Source organism: Amia ocellicauda, chromosome 8, assembly GCF_036373705.1.
Source record: "Amia ocellicauda isolate fAmiCal2 chromosome 8, fAmiCal2.hap1, whole genome shotgun sequence".
NCBI lineage: Eukaryota > Metazoa > Chordata > Actinopteri > Amiiformes > Amiidae > Amia > Amia ocellicauda.
Window position 1 is genome coordinate 44,301,051 of NC_089857.1, and position 17,321 is coordinate 44,318,371.

At 50.5% G+C, this 17,321-nt stretch overlaps 1 protein-coding gene across 1 annotated transcript in view; it reads left to right on the plus strand.

The window, feature by feature from the left end:
• Positions 1 to 17,321, plus strand: part of mtrex (Mtr4 exosome RNA helicase) — a 28,675-nt gene that overhangs the window by 10,643 nt on the left and 711 nt on the right. Inside the window, exons 12-26 of the mRNA XM_066711616.1 lie at positions 1,709 to 1,788; positions 2,323 to 2,433; positions 2,613 to 2,714; positions 3,600 to 3,725; positions 6,648 to 6,798; positions 6,921 to 7,093; positions 7,198 to 7,266; positions 7,929 to 8,057; positions 9,979 to 10,089; positions 10,378 to 10,566; positions 11,844 to 12,007; positions 12,464 to 12,569; positions 13,425 to 13,481; positions 13,766 to 13,928; positions 16,928 to 17,032. Coding sequence (XP_066567713.1) covers positions 1,709 to 1,788; positions 2,323 to 2,433; positions 2,613 to 2,714; positions 3,600 to 3,725; positions 6,648 to 6,798; positions 6,921 to 7,093; positions 7,198 to 7,266; positions 7,929 to 8,057; positions 9,979 to 10,089; positions 10,378 to 10,566; positions 11,844 to 12,007; positions 12,464 to 12,569; positions 13,425 to 13,481; positions 13,766 to 13,928; positions 16,928 to 17,032 — 1,836 coding nt within the window. The remainder of the gene's footprint in view (positions 1 to 1,708; positions 1,789 to 2,322; positions 2,434 to 2,612; positions 2,715 to 3,599; positions 3,726 to 6,647; positions 6,799 to 6,920; positions 7,094 to 7,197; positions 7,267 to 7,928; positions 8,058 to 9,978; positions 10,090 to 10,377; positions 10,567 to 11,843; positions 12,008 to 12,463; positions 12,570 to 13,424; positions 13,482 to 13,765; positions 13,929 to 16,927; positions 17,033 to 17,321) is intronic.

The window sequence follows — 17,321 nt, forward strand, 5'->3', positions numbered from 1 at the left end:
ATTCTTAAAATCATTTAAAATTTTTAAAATCTTTGTGATTTAACGAAAAACAAAATAATTAACTTCAAATAAACGTGCACAAAACAACAAAACAAACGTGATTAAAGCAAAACTGCTCACCAACATAAAAGTCAAATACATTGAAAATAACTGAAAATGCATTGGACAAAATAAAGAAACAATTAAAAAAGTAAAAATAAAAAACAAACAAAAAAGGTCCAATGCATTTAAAATTAAATCCAAAACAGACAATGTATTTGACAAAAAAATATAACAAAACTAAACCAAAAAACCCCTAAAACAATTAGTGATTTAAAAACAACTAAATCTTTAAAAACAGTTAAGATTCATTTTAAAAATCATTTTAAAAACAATCATCCATAAAATGGTTTAAAGATCTTGGACTCGGGCTCCAGCAGGGGGAACTGACCGTCCCCGGAGGTGGGTCCCATCATGGGATCCTGAGCTCCCCCAGATCTTGTATGTGCCAGTTCTTATAGGCTTCCTCCTTGCCCCTCTGATGGACCTCCAGATTGACGTAGTCCCTCACGAGCACCATGCCCCTCCGCGCGATGACAATCGGGTCCAGCTCCTGCTTATTGAATAGACAGATGTTCCGTCCCTCCCACAGGGCCTGCTTCACTGCACAGACGACACGCCACCAGCACCTCAGGGTGGAAGATTTTAATCCCCTGGCAGGACCATATAAGATCTGCTGGGCGGTCGCCCGCGCAGGAACGGCAAACCTGTGGAGGAACGGAGAAAACAGGAGCCAGACCCTGTAGGCGGAGGGACAATCCCTAAAGATATGAGCCTCCGTCTCCTTCCCCAGGCAACCCTTTTAGGGGCAGGTGTCATAAGGAGCTATGCCCCTTCTGTGCATGAACACTCGGGTGGGGAGACACCGACTCACAGCCATCCAGGAGACATCTTTCTGCGTATTCGTGAGGCAAACGTGCGTAGCGTTAGCCCAGATAAACCGGCAGGTTTCGGGAGGGAAATCTTCTATCCGGCTGGTCTCCTGGGTAGATCTCATCTGGCTACAGATGGTCTTATAATCCCAGGAGGCCAGCACGACTTTATGGAGGCCTACTTCGAGCGCAAAGGCTCGGAGCGCCCTGTAGAACGGCGGGGGATCCCACGAGTGCGGCCTGGTGTTTGGCTCAAAAGGAGAAATAAATCTGCACAGCTGATCAATTGTTAGCCTGCAGTTCAACACATTAACCCTTTGGCGTCTGTAAAGTAATTCTTTGAACACGTACAGAAAGCCGCGGTTTGGACTGTGGAGGGAGACTTTAAGGCAGGCGCTGCAGGGTTAACATTCCTCCTTTTGCTTGTTCTGTCTGGTCTCCGAGCTTCGGTGTCTGTGTGCGTTTCCCTCCCTCCCAAAGAAACGAACCGGTGGGGGTGCACGGGTAAAAGAGCAGATGCAGGAAAGGGAGTTCGGGATGTCATGTGCGGTTCTGTCCACGTCCCCGGAGAGGACTGTCATCTCGTCCTTTCTCTTCCGTTGGAAAAAGATTTAGTCAATCTGTGTAAAAAGCCAAAATAACAACACACACAGCATTAAATGGAGATAAAAATAAATCGCCAGTGAAAGATTTAGAGGCTGCCTCGCGTGATGAAGTGCCGTCCAACTGCCGCTGATTTATGACGGGTTGTGCACTTTGTGTTGCCTGACAGCTGGTGTCTTCCTTGCGTTTTACAGATGAAGAGAAGAAGCTTGTGGAGGAGGTGTTCAACAATGCCATCGACTGCCTGTCGGACGAAGACAAGAAGCTCCCGCAGGCAAGTCCGGTACCGCGGGGACAACCGCGCTGAAGGGAGCTGTGTAGATATCTTACCTTTATCTTACTTAGCTGTGTGATTTTATCTGTAAAAGCTTTAGATAACGTTTTAAAACAGGCTTTGGAAACTGAAGGTGACCGCATGTAATGAGTTAATAAACACACAGAGCCAGGAATGAAGTGAAGAGATGTTTGTGTTGTGGTCAGGATGTCGAGTGACTTTTACGAGTGCCATTTGAAGCCGAGGCCTCTGTGCTTTCCTCATCCCTGCGGGGGTTGTCCTGGTGGTTTTAATTAACTCCCTCCTCGGCTCATTCTGTTCTCGTTAATCCTCGATGTTTCGTTGTGCATCTTCCGCTGTTCAGTTGTGTTGCTGGACTGCTTAACCCCTTCATGCCCTTATGGTGAAGGACACTGAGGGAGAACAGGGTGCTGTCATCTCCTGGTGATGTAGAGTGAGCGAGAGCGCTTTCAACCCTTCCATCCGAACTGAGGGACGCTGATTACCGCGTATCTGCTCTCAATGTCTCCTCAGGTGGAGCACGTGCTGCCCCTGCTGAAGAGGGGGATTGGGATTCACCACGGCGGCCTGCTCCCCATCCTGAAGGAGACCATCGAGATCCTCTTCTCTGAAGGGCTGCTGAAGGTGAGGAGCTGCCACCCGCTCCTCTGCTTCTCGCTTCCCTTTCACAGCCACTCTTAACCACACTGTGAGATGGGGGGCCGCTCGATCCACCGTGGGCTGACTCCCCGCCGGTTTCTCAATTGGCAGAAGGAGTCGGACCTGGGATGGGGTGGTCATGTGATGCGCTTTGTTGTTTCCAGGCCCTGTTTGCCACAGAGACCTTTGCCATGGGAATCAACATGCCGGCCAGGACGGTGCTGTTCACCAGCGCCAGGAAGTTCGATGGCAAGGATTTCCGTTGGGTGAGTGAGGCATAAAAATGCTTTCCTTTCGCCTCTGTCAGAAGTTTAGGAGCAGAGACTGGGCCAAGTGCAGGTCTAGAATATGGTGTAAAGTATTCAGAAACACCCCCACACAGTCCGTGTGTGGGATGAGCAAATCCTTTCACAGGCCAGATGGGCGACTTGAGTTTTTGAAGCTGCTCCCTCCAGGGTTGAAGGCTGTGTGCAATACGTGCTTTATGACCAGTTACTGAGAATTTGGGAGGCTATTAATTCACAGTGAAGAGCTGACAAAAACCAATCCCATTCTTCTGGTTTCTGATCGTTGGACGTGCCACGAATTCTACCACTTATGCGAGAAGCGAGATTTAATCTTTACGGATGGGATCGTGTTTGCAGAGCTTGTTGCCTGTGTGCTCTGCAGATCGGGGAACCGAAATGGCTGCCAAGAGAACGTGCTTTCAAGGACTGAGGACTCTTAACAAAAGAGAAATAAGCTTGGGACCGGTTCCAGCCTGTGGTTGGTCCTCCGGGGGGCGGCCCGCTTTGAGGAGCGTGGCTGCTCGGAGGCCGTGGTGTGCTCAAGTAGAGGGGCTGGGGTGTCCAGTAACCAATAGGGAAGGGGGCGTGTTGGTGCTGTGGGCCTCATGGCTCTTGTACAGACTGCTGAAGCAGGAGATAAAGGAAACGTCGGTATGTTTTTCCTGAGCAGACACTCTCAGTACTGCGATATCCTGGCCTGTACCCTGGTCTTCCCTGCCTTTCTGTGGTCTGCTGGACAGCTACTGATTGATTTATATGTGCTTATTACTGCTTTTTAAGCCTGACAGTTTGAACAGGGATGTGCTTTTCTGATTTCCTGTTGTTGAAATCTGGCCGTGTCTCTCTCTCTGTCTCTCTCTCAAGATCACGTCTGGCGAGTATATCCAGATGTCCGGGCGCGCGGGCAGGAGAGGCATGGACGAGAGGGGCATCGTCATCTTCATGGTGGATGAGAAGATGAGCCCCACGATCGGGAAGCAGCTTCTGAAGGTAAGAGGAGAAGACCAGGAAAACCAAGATCCTCTCGTTGATTTGAGAGTTAATTCAGAGTGAGACCTGAGTCTCGTCCCTGATCCTGCGTTTGTGTCCAGCAGAGTTTAGTCCTTCCGTTGGCTGGAATATCTGCCATGTGCCCAAAGTATGTTCTCTCCTCTTTTAAATACTCATTCTCTTGCACACTCCCTCACTCTCGCACAGCTGCCGGGGCCGATTCAATCAGGGCTCGGATGCTGTGCTTTGCTTTCCCGTCAGTCGGATTATCGTGGCTGGTTATCTGCGGGCCTCACAGCGCGTCTGCCCAGCGGCGGTCCTCTGGGAAGTTGCAGACGGAGCCCCTCTCCCCGTGCAGTGACTCGCTCCACAGGGCCCCCCGCGGCAGGGCAGAGCGCGCAGGTGGACCTCTCGGGAACGGGAAGCTGTACTGGGTTTCATTCGCTTGTTTGAGCCGTTTCGGTGTGCTTTCGTTGCTGAGCTTTCGGTCATTTGGCTGTCGTTAAGAGCTGGCCAGTGAGCGTTTAACTGCAGGGGGGTGAAGCGAGACGCTGAAGTCCGTGTCTCACGGCCGGCGTACCTGATGGGACTGGCGGTTTCTGTGAAGTTAGAGAGGCTTTTATATTTTTCCTAAAAGCTTGTGTGTGTTTTGCCTTTGGCCAAGAGCATGCTTCTGAAGGTCTTGAAACCACCGAGCCGATCTGAATTGAATCAGCGGCTCGGTGACGGGGATTGGAAACAGGCCCTCGTTAGCCTTTCTTTCCATTTAACCTCCCCCCCCGGCTGTTCTTAAAACCCTCCAGGTTTCAGAGACGGGACTTCCAGCTGAATGCCTACGAAATCAGCAGCTTGCTCGGTTTGCGCTAAATGAGCGTTTATTTCAAAGCCAGTGCCTGCCAAGTGTTCCTGGAGTGAGTTTGTTTTAAAATTGCCCCCCCCCCCACCACCCTGTATTAAGGTCAGTGTAGTGGAATGCGTTTGCCTTCACACGCCCCCAGGGAGGCACGGACCTCTCGATTCCCGCGTTACTCAAGGGCGTGAAATCCCAGGGCAGTTGTAACATCCTGCCCTCTGTGTGGGTTAGTGGAGGCTGAGGTAAGCGCACGTCCTAATGAATGGAACCAGGCTGGGCCTCTTGTGAACATTGATTCCCCCTTTTTGCTACAGTGATGTTCCTTGCACAATTGTGTGTGGGAGTCCCGTGTGAAGTGTGGAAACATCGGCTGCGTGTCACTCCTGTAGAATCAAGTTTTATTATTCTGGGGGGTTATTTTCATAACCACTGAATCATGCTCGTAACTGGTGACATACACATACTACACACACAATAAAATGGCAAGGACAGCCCGTTTAAAAGATCTTTCTCTGGACATTTTGTTTAGAAATGAGTCCATTTTGAATAACAATTGAAAGAGGCCTCAATAGATAGGTTCATTTTTAAAGCTTTATTATTTTCTGGAGACGGTAGTTGGCCGTTCAAGGTTCGTTTAAACCGTAGAAGCCCAGTTGAATTCTCAGCTCCTGCCATTTCTGTGGTGAAATTCTGGCCTTCCCCAAAACCTGCCATCTGCCATTGTGGTTTGAATCTCCTTCAGATTGTAGGCCTGGTCACAGACATTATTCAGAGCCTTGAACAATGCCTTGAGGTTTATTTTATTTTACTTTATATTCTCTAGGATTTATTGGAGAAAATAATTAACTAATTAAAGCCAAATGTGAAATTGCTGACAGCAGAGTTGGAAGAAAAACACTGCATCCCTTTGCAGAGACTGTTTTATGAGCGGGTTCGCATCGCCCTCCGTTTGAGTAAACAAAGAACAAACGCACCGTGTCGTGTCTCGCTCGCAGGAGAGAATGACGGCATGCTTGGATTTATAATCGCGGTTTGAAGCGTGGCATCAAATCGATGCGTGGGATTCACGACGAAGCGTTTGAAGATGCCGTAGCCCTGGAGTTCAGTGTGAGTGTGAACCTCATGCGCTCCGGGCACGGATACCTGGCCCGGGCCGGCTCAGGGGGGTCTTGTGGGGCTTGGAGCAGCAATAACTCCGAGGGCCCGAACCTTAAAACTGAGGAGTTGCGACCCGAAGCTCGATGGTTCGGTAATGAGGGCGCACTGACGTTTCCTCGCAGGGTGAGGGGGAGTCTGGGCTCAGTCTGAAGCACGGTTGTGTGTGCCCAGGCCATGTTGTGCTGTTGTCCGTCCAAGGAGGCTTGCTGGACTACAAATGAAAAGCACTTTGTAATGGAAACAACGGAGACGCAAAATCAAAATCTGCTCGATTGCGGCCAGTCTTGGGACGTCTGCCCCCAGCACAGGAAAGACCCTGGCTATTCAATCGTCTGAGTGATTGATCCTGTTTCGGGAACGGCTCCAAAAACAGCATTAGAAAATGTGTCAATGTGAAGCGGTCCATCCGCTCTCTCCCAGTCCCTAGTAAATCGGACTCCTTGTATATAAAAGGATTTCAAATGTGATTATTTATTGTCCTGTCTGTGGGTTGGCTTAGCACTTTTTCCTTAATTGTGTGACGCTGCTGTAAAGCTGAAGATCGGGTGGGACAAAGTGGCACAGAAGAGTGTAGGTGTCAACAGACTGAACATAAGAACATGGCCTGGGTGATATTCAATGAAATCCACTACATGAGAGACAGTCAGTCAGAGGTGTAGGTTGTGTGATTAAATGACTCCTAAGAACATGAGACAGTGTCCAATCGAGAGGAGCCCATTCGCCCCATCGTGCTCGTTTGGTGTCCATTAATAACTCAGTGATCAAGGATCCTATCCAGTCTGTTTCTGAATGTTCCCAAATTGTCTCTTCAGCCACATCGCTGGGGAGTTTGTTCAGATTGAGACGCGCCTCAGTGTGGCTGGGTGTGGGGGGACGTTCAGGACTGACCAACATGTTGCTCTTCCTCGCAGGGCTCGGCGGACCCCCTGAACAGCGCCTTCCACCTCACCTACAACATGGTGCTGAACCTGCTGCGTGTGGAGGAGATCAACCCCGAGTACATGCTGGAGAAATCCTTCTACCAGTTCCAGCACTACAGGGCAGTGCCGGGCGTCGTGGAGAGTGAGTATCAGCCAGGAGCGAGAGAGCGAGAGAAGGGGAGAGTGCCAGTCTAGTGTCAAACCCCCAGCCCTGAGGATGCTGGTCTCTGACACACGCCCCCCTGCGCTCCGCTCCTCTTGCAGAGATGAAGCGCCTGGAGGAGCAGTACAACGCCATCGAGATCCCCAACGAGGAGAGCGTGGTCACCTACTACAAGATCCGCCAGCAGCTGGTCAAGCTGGGCAAGGAGATCGAGGAGTACATCCGCAAGCCCAAGTACTGCCTGCCCTTCCTGCAGCCAGGAAGACTCATCAAGGTGAAGGAACCGCACGCACTGGGTCTGTCAATGTTGTCTTTGTGGCCCCGGGCTCTGCTTTTATTCCTGCGGTTTATTTTATGTATCGAATCATTTATTTTTAGGTGAAAAATGACGACGATGACTTTGGCTGGGGAGTCGTGGTCAACTTCTCCAAGAAATCAAATGTGAAGGTAGTGTGTGTGGCGGGGTTACGACACTTTGACGAAGAACATTCCTAACACACAGTTGGCCGCGGGTCTTATTGTGCTGTGGCCAAGGTTCTGATTTATAATGAGATGCGGTCACTGAGCTAGTTTTCCTGGCAGTGGCGGGTCTCCTGCTCCACTGTAATAGTCCTGATTCACGGCCACCTGCACTCGCTTCACGTCCGTCTGCAGAAGACCTCGGCATCCTTCACAAGTATCTCTGACCCAGAGCCTGTTGTAGTCAGTCTGCACAATTCGACGCCTCTCTTTCTAAGCCCCAACACGGTTTGTTGTCATAAACCCACACGGCCTTTAGTAGCATGTCTTGTCAATGGTTAACTTTGAACAGAACAAACTAACTCGTTAGTTAATTTCTTGTCTTGACATCTGTGCCGTATCCAAGAGCTTGGATGCCAGTGTTAGTGTCACGGCACAGAGCGGAGTTCGTTTGTGTCTCGGCTGTTGAGATTCAGTTCAGACCGAACGGAGCAGAGGTGTGGACTCTTGTACACAAACACACGTACAGAGAGAGACGTACACACACAAACGCACTCCGCCACGTTGCACCCCGTCCCCGTGGCCGAGTGTGCGGACGCCGGTGGTGCTGGGGGGCCGGTGTTTTGACCCGCACTGTGTTTGGGCCGCAGGTGAGCACGGGAGAGCTGGACCCGCTGTACGTGGTGGAGGTGCTGGTCCACTGCAGCAAGGAGAGTGTGAAGAACGCAGCCACGGAGGCGGCCAGGCCGGTGCGGCCGGGGGAGAAGGGCGAGATGCAGGTGAGTGTCAGACCGCGGACTCGTTCACTCATTACTCGTGGGGCGGGGGGCAGCCTCAACACGTGTGCGGTTTGCTGGCATCTCCCAAAGCAGATGCCTTGGATTTACAAGCTTCATTGGGCCCGGGTCGGTGCTTTAACCGCTGCTTTACCGGTCGTGTCACTCCAGGTGAGGAGCGGTGCAGGAAGACCTGTCTCAGGCCTGGGGGGCGTCTGGCAGAGAGGCTGTCGGTGTGCAATCTGTTTAAAGGAATGATAATAAATGTGTCCAAGTGTTAGCGGAGGTGACGCTTCCTGTCCTCGGCGTGTTCCAACACTAACAGGCTGCCCCCACGACGCCGCTGTGGTGCCGAGCTGCGGGACGCCGTGTTTCCTTTGGCACGGGGGTGAGCTATTGTGCTGCTCAGAAGCCCTGGCTGCGCTTCGTGCCCTTTTGTTCTCATTCCGACTCCAGGCAGATCGGCGTCACCGGCCGACGCGGTCCAAACCAAACAGTCGGTGCCTGGAGGAAGGAGATCACTTTATCCCAGACTATACTGTTTAGAGATGCATCTCTGGGGTTTGTTTTGATGAAAATGCAAGTTATGTATGAAAGATCGAAAGTGAAGCTCAATCGCAAGACCTTAACCCTGCGATGGGACGTCGTTTCGCAGAGGATTCAGTTAGTTAGTGTGTGTTAAAGCTGCGCAGGAGGCAAATGCTAATTGTGTCGATTTTAAAGCTGAGCTGGATGGAAAGGGCTCGTTATATTACCCCCACCCGGGCACCAGGCCCAGTCCAAGGCGCTTTCCTGTCCCTGCGGGGTGAAATGAAGCGCGCAGTTCGGGTCGATGGTGCTGCTCGGCTTTCTCTTGCGATGGCTTTAGAAGTCGGGGCTTCTCCCCCAGGAGTTCAGATGCAGTAAAGAGGAGACGGTGTAGTCCAGCCTCTCTCTGCAACTGGACTCCGATTCCCTTTTCCCCAGATAAGTTCGGTCTCTCTGGTGCTGTTGGTTTTTCCTCCCTTTTGCACTTAGTGATTCCTAAAAGTGTTTAATCCCCACTGACACACTTCTGTAAGCGTTTGAAAGCTGGTTTGTTCTGGTGACCCGCGATCCCGCTGCGAGAGTGAACCGGGAGGAAGGATCACTGCTCGACTGAGCTGCACACAGCGGAGTCTGATTGGGCTTCCAGCTTGACTTCGTATTGATACCAAAAGGGCTTTTTAAATTCACCCCGACCCTTCGCTCCATCGAGTGCTGCAGCCGCCAGGTTTCCGGGATGTGTGCGAATATACAGATGTCATTGGTGTGTCACGTGTGATGCAAGTCATTTAGCTTCAGATTCTTCACGTCTCACTGAAACACAATAACTGGGAGAGTTTGGAAAGTAGTTTCTCATACTTCAGTCCGAGGGTTTATAAACGTATGGTTTTGTTTTGCACTTCGCGTGTCGACGTCACTTTGATAGAAGCCATGTATGTTGCCCTGGTGTTAGTGTGAACATGTGGCCGGGTCTCTGCAGGGCCTCCGCGCTGTGCTTTACAGGGGCCCCGCGCTGTGATCCTGCATAACCCCCACTCAGACGCCTGCGTTGGAGCTTACTGTTGAAATGTCAACTTAACAAAAGAAAGGCATATGTGCCTGAAATATGACTTCATTGGAAAACAAAAGGTCAGAGCAGTGCTTTGGTTTCTCGTTAAATGCTGACTGTTGTAGCCCCTGTACTCTCGTGTTGGGGGTGAAAAAATTGAAGGATGTGCCTTTATTCCTCTCTTATAGAGGTATAGTCTGGATCCCCAAACGATGGGTTGCCAGCTGCTGCCCTCTCTGCCCCTCGCCCTCCCCCAGACCATGTGCTGGGCTGTCCGCCCCGCTTGCGATGCCAGTTCTGTCCCGTGTTGATCTCCTGACTCCTGTGGCCCTCTCCCTCCCCCTCTCTCAGGTCGTCCCGGTCATGCTGCACCTGCTCAGCGCCATCAGCTCGGTCCGACTCTACATCCCCAAGGACCTGCGGCCCTTCGACAATAAGCAGAGCGTGCTCAAGTCCATCCAGGTGAGGCCCTGCACCCGGCTCCTGCCTCTCCCCCCACCCTCCTCCTAACATCTTTGCCCACTTTGTTTTAGTGAAGACTTGTTTGTTGTTTCACAACACAGTTTGTGAATTGTACAGGAAGTTGTGCACACTAACACTGACTTCTGTGACCTCTGTGCCGAAGCTATGCGTATCCGCAGCGGGTCTTTAAGCGTTCCCATGAGGGTGCATTGACCCCCGTGTGTGGAGAGGTGCAGGCCCGTGGGTGGGCCCGACCCCGTGTGATCCCTCCTCTTCCCATCCTTGCAGGAAGTACAGAAGCGCTTCCCCGACGGAGTGCCCCTGCTGGACCCCATCGATGACATGGGCATCAAGGACCAGGGCCTGAAGAAGGTCATCCAGAAGGTGGAGGCCTTTGAGCACAGGATGTACTCGCACCCCCTGCACAACGACTCCAGCCTGGAGTCCGTGTACAACCTGTGTGAGAAGAAGGCGCAGGTGAGCAGTCCCCCCTCTTCTCTCCCTGTGGTCCGTTCCTGGCGTTGATGTGCTGTAAATGCATGCGCTATGTTAAGCGCCACTCCGTTAATAGTCCAGACCGGTCCAGATCTGCAGCGCTTCTCTGTGGACGGAGGGAAGGTGAAACGCTGCCTGATCACAGAGTCCTGATCGGCGGAAGAGTTTAAAAGCACCGTTCAGTAATAGTCTGTGCCGTCCCTTGCTCGCAGTGCAGTTGAATGATTGCTTCAGTGGTTTCAGATTTCATGCTGCGGGTTTTCAATTCTACGCTTGTTTGCCGATTTTGGTTACGCAATTCATATCCTGGCAAGTCTGAGTGCCTCCAAACTGGGTCACAGTCCTTAACCCTTTTCTCGCCCGACGCCAAGGAGCAGAACAGAAATCGAACCGATCTCCCCAAGGCCGATCGCAGCCCTCGGCCTTTAATTGAGTTATATAAACGATTGGCATGCAAGTGTTTATCACAAAACGGTGCTGAGGCTGCAGTTATGTCCTTTTCAAACCTGAACGCCTTTGAGTTAAACTGGCCAACTTTTACCAGCAGTGTCGATTTGAAGGCTGATTTAAACTCCTGCGTCTGCGTACATGCGCAGGGGTCGTACGCAGACGGTCGCACAGCTGTCTGCCAACACACTTGCACTAAGAGTGACGCGTCCATAGGGGGCAGTGTCTCATTGACACATCGCCATCTAGACACGAAGCACGATTTCTATGGTGCACCTACAATTGTATGGATGTAAATGAACACATGCTGTTAATGACGTGTTACAGAAACTACACACACACAAATGCAAGTTGCATCCTGTATGATCTCTATTGTCTTGCTACAGTTGGCTAGAGACTTAACACTAGAACTTACATACACTTACATACTTGCATATGTCTGCGTGTGTGCATTCCTCCTGCATATCCGCTCTTATACGTTACAAAATATTTGAATTAAATACATGTATGGCGTTTCAGCTGTTAAACTCATCAAAATTAATGAGCTATAAATACGTTCTTCTCCAACCGCCAGACCCGCAGTTCATGAATGTAATAAATATAGCCGACAATATGGGCTTTGTAATCAAATGAGTAATTTGATGCGTACCTACGCAGAAGTATAAATCGGCCTTCAGGCCTCTTCAGGTTCTGCTACGATTCTAGGACCGCGTCTGGCCTCCTCTGGATGGTTAAAGCCCCAAAAGCACTCTGGCTACTCTGCGAAGGGCGCTATACAAATAGTGATCGATTGACTGTTGCCGTTGTTTCAGATCGCCGGAGACATCAAGGCCGCCAAGCGGGAGCTGAAGAAGGCGCGCACGGTGCTGCAGATGGACGAGCTCAAGTGCCGGAAGCGCGTCCTGCGCCGGCTGGGCTTCGCCACGTCCTCCGACGTCATCGAGATGAAGGGCCGTGTGGCCTGCGAGATCAGCAGGTGAGCAGGGGCCGAGCGGTATTTTTATCTCGACTTCGATTTTTTTTTTATTTTGAAGTCGTTCCTTATGTCGCTAATGTGAGTCATGGCACACCCTGCTGAGGATGTTGACACTGTCTGCCCCTAATGACACGGGAGTTCGGCACTTGAGGCTCTGGCTGTAGGGGGTTTGTGAATTGTGATGCGAGCCTCACTGGGGATGGAGATAATCCCCAGACCTGCCCGTTGGTCCAAACACACAGATTCCCTCCTAATGGTGTCTCGGCCTGCGTAGGGGTGTTTAAATCTTCCTCACACCGGTTAAAAATAAGTGTAATAATAGAGAGCAAATCATACGACCACAGTGGCTCTCCAGGAACAGGGGGCCCTTTGTTAGCTGAACCCCCAGTGTCCGTTTGTGTGTTGTTCCCCAGCCCGGTCCGGTTCTCCTCACTGACCCGCGGTTCTGCCTTTCAGTGCTGATGAGCTCCTGCTGACGGAGATGATCTTCAACGGCCTTTTCAACGACCTGACCTCGGAGCAGGCCACCGCGCTGCTCAGCTGCTTCGTCTTCCAGGAGAACGTAAGCTGCGGTCCGCTCTCCTTGTGCTGGCAGGCACTGCGGGGCTGCAGGGAGGGCGACTCCGGGCACCTGAGCGGCCCGGACGCCCCTCTGCACCCGACGAGCATTGTGTTTAATGCGTCTACTCTGCTGTTGCTTAAACGGACGGGGCGCGTTAAGGAGGTTGGTGTTGCCTCTGCAGAACCAGCTGGGAGCCTCACTCGAGTCCTGATTGTTGAGATTAAAACAGCGGCCGGATGTGTGCCCCGTCCCTGACCAGACCTTTATAAATGCTGTGTGTAGGTTTTAACGCCCTTTCCAGGCACAGAGGCGTGGGCTGCTCGGGTGGGGCGGGTCGGTGACGCGCACACGCATGATCTCGGCTGTCACGCTGTGCAGGAGCGGACATTCCAGTCACGCTCCCTGAGAATTCGCCCTCCCGCTCCCGTGTCCATCCGCGCAGCGCCAGTCTGATGGGATTCCTCTGAGCCGTTATCACGGTGCAATACTCGGGCAGCTGTCGTGGCACAAGCCTGTCGCTCCGGGGCAGGTGTGAATACCGGAGGCTCCGCGGGGCAGTGGAGTTGGCACAAACTGAGGGCCTGGGGGAATGGGAGAGCGTCTCTGTTCCCCGGCAGACTTCGCTGCTTCAGAGCGTCCCGGGGGTCCGAGGATTGGCACGCTGTGTGCATCCGACGGGCTCGAGAGACCGGGCCGAGGATGTTCTATTGCCAGATAGTTAAAATATGCGGGTTTTGATTTATGAATTGTTCAGTTTTGCTTAATTCATTGTTGTGATCGAACCATAAAATACACTCAACCCCTTTGATCAGAACCACTGTCTTTTATCTCTCTCCCTCTTGTCCCCTCTCCCAGGCCAGCGAGATGCCCAAGCTGACTGAGCAGCTGGCCGCTCCCCTGCGACAGATGCAGGTGAGTTTCCTCATGCGCTGCGCATTGATCTTTCCCAGGGTGCTTTGCAGTTGTCCGTATTGGGTGCAGAGGCATGTGCCTGGCTCTGCCGTGCCCTTTTAGTCGGCACACGCGTGTAAATGATCTGCAGACCCCAGTCCCTCAGATTGTCTTTAACCCACCAGTAGTCTTGTTTGAGGTGTTGGAGTATTTCACACACGTGTTTCTGTGCATGTAGAGGTGTCATGGTCTGTGGGGCGCCTCCTCTCTCCTCCGAGTCACGCTGCTGTCCCTGTCCACTCCAGGAATGCGCCAAGAGGATCGCCAAGGTGTCGGCCGAGGCCAAGCTGGAGGTGGACGAGGAGACATACTTCAACTCCTTCCGGCCGCACCTGATGGACGTGGTCTACACCTGGGCCAACGGGTCCACGTTCGCCCAGATCTGCAAGATGACAGATGTGTTCGAAGGTGAACGGGGGGATTGGGGCGCCGCGTCGAAGCTGGTCGTGTGATCTCTCGGAGAGTTCGTGCTGTTCTCGTGCCGCGTGTGGCTCTGCTCTGTGTAGACGCTGTGGGCGTCTGACCGCGTGTTCAGTCATCCTGCCCGCTCTCGTGGTTTCGCCAGGGGCCTGTAATCTGTCCGTTGCCACTTTTACCGAGGCAACACATTTCACCAGGGCAGCCGGACAGTGCAGGGGTTTGGACCACAGCCCTGAACTCTGAAAGTCTTATTTCACTCCTTGTGCCAAACAAACAGTGTAAACTGCTGTCACTGAAGGGCTCTATTTTCCCGAGGCGTCGAGCAGAGAAACTCGTCCTCCGATTCGAAGAGTGATGTTTCAGGTTCACATCCGATATTAACGCCCGGCAGCAGATGAGCGCACAGGACAGATAAACCCTTCGTTATCATGAACAGCTGTTCAGGGAGAATATCCAATAAGTAGCTCGCGGCCAATTAGTGGTGAAACTGTGACGAGAGCCGGGGTAACTTGATAACTCGGGTATTATCTTCACACGCCTCGGCAAAGCCATCGGGCAGGGCGGCGGCCCGTTGGACCCCCGGGCTCCTGGGTCTGTGAGGATTTCGTTCCTGCTTACAAGCACTGCTTCAAAAAGATAAATAGTCTATAAACATAAATACTGTGGCATGTGTAGGCCTTCGTCCTGGAGATGAGAGCTCCCGTGGGCCCGGATTGAATTCATCTTTTTTTTCGGTGGTTGACTTTGTTGCCGAGATCACGGAGTCTGAGGTGTTTTAAAGGAACAAATCTGTTAATTCTCACATTTTGTTGTGTGTTGCGTGTTCATATTAATAATCAACAATGCAGATGACATTAGTGAAGAGCAGGGGATATAATTGACTCTTTTGGCCACTAGCCACTGTGTCTGGTAGAAGGAAAAAACTTACCAGCCACTTGGTATTTTTACCAGTCAAAGGCAAACATCACCAGAAATGCATGAGGGTGTGTAAATGTGTGGTGAACATGTTAAACATGACATTTATTCAGGTAATCAATCAATCACTATACAAATGCACACCTGTGTAGACTAGACAGGTGTGTATGAGGGAAAAGGATCAGGATAGAAAAACATGCTCCCACAGTTTCTACTTGCAAGTGTTATAAGGTCTTTGATCAAAACATTGCATTCTATTGAATTATAACACTTGTTAGTAGAGACTGTGCAGGAGCATCGTTTTCAAATTAATCAATCACATATGCAATAACATGGCAGCTAATGGGGATCTGTATGAACACACTAAACCAACACATGAGAAGAGGTGTTATATGGTGACACAGTATTGCTCTTCATACTCCTCTTCCTTTTCAGTGCTCCTCCCTTCTCTCCCTTCTCATTAAAAGTAGTTGCATTTCTAAGTATTTTCTTAAGGCCCTGAAAAGTAATTAAAATGAATGTTGTCATTAAAAGTCATTGTTTATAAGCTACAATGTAAAAGTCTGTCTCTCTGTCATCTGCACTCTGACCACTGCTCTCTCATCAGCGCATAACCTGACACCTGCTTTATCAGCGGAGAGCGCCAGCGCTGAGAGGTCCTTTGGATTGGGTCAAAAATATCATCTCTAAGGATGATGACAGACAGTGACGTCCTTTCCATCGGTCAATACCGCACGCCAGCAAAGACTCGATGTGAACAAACCGCACGTTTCTCTTCAGCACAATCTGCGCTACGCAGCAAAACACGCACGTCTCTATCGTTTCCCCATAATTTAATACGTCGTAATTGATGAATACTTATCTGACACAACAATTGTGTTAAATAAATATCTATGTAAAATGCATTCTTAGAAGACGTGTGGAAATGGCATAATAACAGCAGGCCTGTCAACTCTCGTATTATTATTGTTGCTGACATTATCACAACTTTATATTGTCACAATTTCAAATTAACTATAAAGGTTGTGACTATTTGTTTATAAAGGAATATTTTACAATTACAGCTGTAACTGACCGACCAATATGTTTTTCTTTTTAAATTTTTATACATTTTCATTCAATTGCCAGTTTAGCAATGTGAGCTGCAATGAAAATGCCTTAACATTAGCGTCCTTGTGGCAATGCTTTCCGGTCACAACAGCGAAATACAAAATGTATAAGACCCATCTAGCTAATTTATACAATCTACTTGACTAAACGATTGACTTTTCCGCTCTAAATCACACTCGGACTGCCGCTCTACGATCGGAAACGGAACTGTGTGTTCCTTACAGCGGATACAGAATAAAGAGCAATAGCTGCTGCACGTGTATAATGTGTTTGTTGCTCGTCTTTCCTTTTCTGTCATTGCTAGTTTTGCAGAAGGGTGTTTGGCTTTTAGGTGGGTTAACATCCCAGCTGTAGATTCGTAGTAGTTTCATTGCACTGCACATATTATACACTTATAAGCCATGGGACGCGTTGTAGTGCAGATGTCTGCAGATATGCGCAGACCTGCAGAATTCCACCGATTGTGCGTATATGGACTTTGTCAATGCAACTATTATAATTCTAAAACCCTTTGATCCAGGTCATTAAAAAGTCAGTAATTATGACTTTGAAAAGTCATTATTTTTCCACATCCTTAACCTGCAGGAGCCTTGCTTCTGCTTCATTGCTGTCCATGAAATCTGTCCTCCTGGACTGAAGGCTGGCCAGAGGCCATATATATTCAAAAAACAAGATATTGTGGTTGGCCAAATCAACTAACATACCAACACTACAGCGTCAACAAATTAATTCGTATTTTGAAACATCTCGACCAACATGGTAGGAGAAACTAAAAAAAGTTCCCATGCACTTGTTGGCTACCCCCCACAGTGGCTGGTAAAATTGAGATTTACCCACCATGGGCTAATTCTATCCGCATTAACCGGGTGATAATTTTATTCCATGGTAAAGATTCCCTCGATCTGCGGCCCCCGTCTCTCTGCAGGGCAGGGGGAGTAAACGCTGTTCCTTTGACCCCCCAGGGAGCATCATCCGGTGCATGCGGCGCCTGGAGGAGCTGCTCAGACAGATGTGTCAGGCGGCCAAGGCCATCGGCAACACCGAGCTCGAGAACAAGTTCGCAGAAGGTAGGATCGGTCCCGTGTTACTCATTTTCACCTTCCTGCTGTTCTTTTGGCCCCTCTGGCTCTTACGGAGTTCTGATCGATTCTGGGCAGTCTTCCTTCAGGATCGTGACACAAACTCCACTGATTTCAGAAACTACGTTCTGAGGAGCAGCGAGGGGCCTTTTTAGGGGTTTTGCAAATCGGGGGCAAACGGTCCATGTTTTTTGTTCTCGATATAAAGAGAGCTTCCGGTGAGCAGAATTACAGACCAGGCTCCTTCGCGTCCTGTGGTCCTCGATTTATCCGAGTC